Source organism: Sorghum bicolor, chromosome 4 (assembly GCF_000003195.3).
Source record: "Sorghum bicolor cultivar BTx623 chromosome 4, Sorghum_bicolor_NCBIv3, whole genome shotgun sequence".
NCBI classification, from domain to species: Eukaryota; Viridiplantae; Streptophyta; class Magnoliopsida; order Poales; family Poaceae; genus Sorghum; species Sorghum bicolor.
Window position 1 is genome coordinate 1,780,192 of NC_012873.2, and position 2,241 is coordinate 1,782,432.

Here is a 2,241-nt window from a genome sequence, read left to right on the forward strand (position 1 = left end):
GATTCAGTCGTTGCGGCCGCGACCGTGGCAATGGCGGCGGGAACACGTGCTCCATAACCTTAACATTCGGCAACATAGACCAGATCGTGTGTATGCATGTGTGTTACGACCAGATGCGTTAGACTCGATCATGTGTTAACCCATGAATAGGAGTGGTCACGTATGAATAGGAGCACATTGATTATTGTCCATGTAAACAATACTACATGATCTCCAAGAGGTCTATTTATGTATGGTGCCACGGATGGGGCTTTTCCATCCATTGAGAAACACGCATTCACCAAGGACCCAAGATAGGGCCTGGTGCTTCCACCATCTGCGCCTCTGATTATTCTTTACATTGTATTCAGAGCCTAATCTCCACAAAATCCAACCCACCAAATCTAGCGCCATGTCTAGCTCAAATTCATCAACCAATTTTTTCTCTGGCATAGATGTCTTAGAAAAATTGGGAAAGGTGAATCATGCGCTGTGAAAAGACGAAGTTCGTTCAGCCATACGTGGCACTCGTCTTCAAGGGCACATCACCGGCGACACCAAGGCTCCCGAAGAAGAGCTCGTCGCCACCGTTGAAGGAAAAGTAGAAAAGAGGCCGAACCCGGCTTTTGAGGAGTGGGAAGCCAAGGACCAACAGGTCCTACGGTTTCTTCTATCGTCGCTCACCAAGGAGGTGAAAATCCAAGTCTCTACATGTGAGACTGCGGTGGCTGTCTGGAATGCCATCGAGCAGATGTATGCGTCTCAAACGCGTGCACGCACGGTGAACATTCGCATCGCCCTCGCCAACACCAAGAAGGGAAATTCCACCGCTGCCGAGTACTTCGCGAAGATGAAGGCGCTCGGCGACGAAATGGCTGCAGCCAGACGACGGCTTGATGATGAAGAACTGGTAGAGTATATACTCACCGGACTAGGAGAAGACTACACTTCTCTAGTCACAACCCTAACTGCTAGGGTCGAGCCCATCACAGTTGGGGAGTTGTACTCACAACTTCTTAACTTTGAGACTCGTATGGACCTAACCTATGGAGGCAATAGTCCAGGGTCTGGATCCGCAAACGCCGCCAGTCGGGGACGTGGTGGTTTCGCAAGAGGAGGCCGCAACCAAGGAGGACATGGCGGCCAGAACAATCAGCGTGGCCGCGGGCGCGACAGTGCTTCGGCACGTGGTCGCGGCAACGTCAACAACGCGTCGCAAAGGGGTGGCGGGCGCGGTGGCTACAACAACAACCACGACCGTGCACCGCCATCTGATGGCGATGAACGCCCTCTATGCCAAGTCTGCTTCAAGTCCGGGCACACAGCGGATCGATGCTGGCACAGGTATAATGAGAACTATGTGCCAGATCCGAAGCTAGTCGCAGCTGCAATGAACTCCTACACCATTGACAACAATTGGTACACCGACACCGGCGCCACCGATCATATCACAGGTGAGCTGGAGAAGCTGTCTTTCAGAAACAAGTACAATGGAGGAGATCAGATCCACACAGCAAGTGGTGCAGGTATGAATATTAGTCATATGGGTCATACTACTGTTCGTACCCCTAATCGTGATATTCATCTTAAAAATGTTCTCTATGTTCCCCAAGCAACAAAGAATCTTGCTTCTGTTCATAAATTAGCTTCTGATAATTCTGCATTTTTATAATTTCATCCAAACTTCTTTTTGATAAAGGATCAGGCAACGAAGAATACAATTCTTAGAGGAAAATGTCACAACGGGCTTTATCCTCTTCCTTCATTTCCAATAAAACAAGCTTGTGGTGCCGCCAAGATTCCCTTGTCACGGTGGCATTGTCGCTTAGGTCATCCATCTTCAACTACTGTTAAACAAGTTGTTAGTAGAAATAATTTGTCTTGCCTAGATGAATCATCTAGTGAGTCGGTTTGTAATGCATGTCAGCAAGCTAAGAGTCATCAGTTGCCTTATTCGAGATCTTCAAGTGTGTCTACTTTTCCTTTAGAACTTGTGTTCTCTGATGTCTGGGGGCCTGCACCAGAGTCAGTTGGTAGAAAAAAATACTATGTGAGTTTTATTGATGATTACAGTAAATTCACTTGGATCTATCTTTTAAAGTACAAGTCTGAAGTTTTCCATAAATTTCAAGAATTTCAGGCTCTTGTTGAGAGACTCTTTGATCGAAAAATTCTAGCAATGCAAACCGACTGGGGAGGAGAGTATCAAAAACTCAATTCCTTCTTTGCCAAAATAGGGATCACCCATCTAGTGTCATGTCC

General features: G+C 47.3%; 1 protein-coding gene across 1 annotated transcript; it reads left to right on the plus strand.

The window, feature by feature from the left end:
• On the plus strand, positions 911-2,036 carry LOC110434607 (cold shock domain-containing protein 4-like). The gene is made up of 2 exons (XM_021458965.1): positions 911-1,505; positions 1,679-2,036. Exons 1-2 carry the CDS (start codon positions 1,013-1,015, stop codon positions 1,705-1,707), a joined length of 522 nt encoding a protein of 173 aa, XP_021314640.1. The 5' UTR covers positions 911-1,012; the 3' UTR covers positions 1,708-2,036.

Bases quoted from the DNA above. Each gene is read 5' to 3' on its own strand.
- LOC110434607 (XM_021458965.1), top strand. From the start codon at position 1,013: ATGGACCTAACCTATGGAGGCAATAGTCCAGGGTCTGGATCCGCAAAC. The intron at 1,506-1,678 runs GTATGAATATTA...TTTTTGATAAAG, and splicing joins CCACACAGCAAGTGGTGCAG to GATCAGGCAACGAAGAATAC.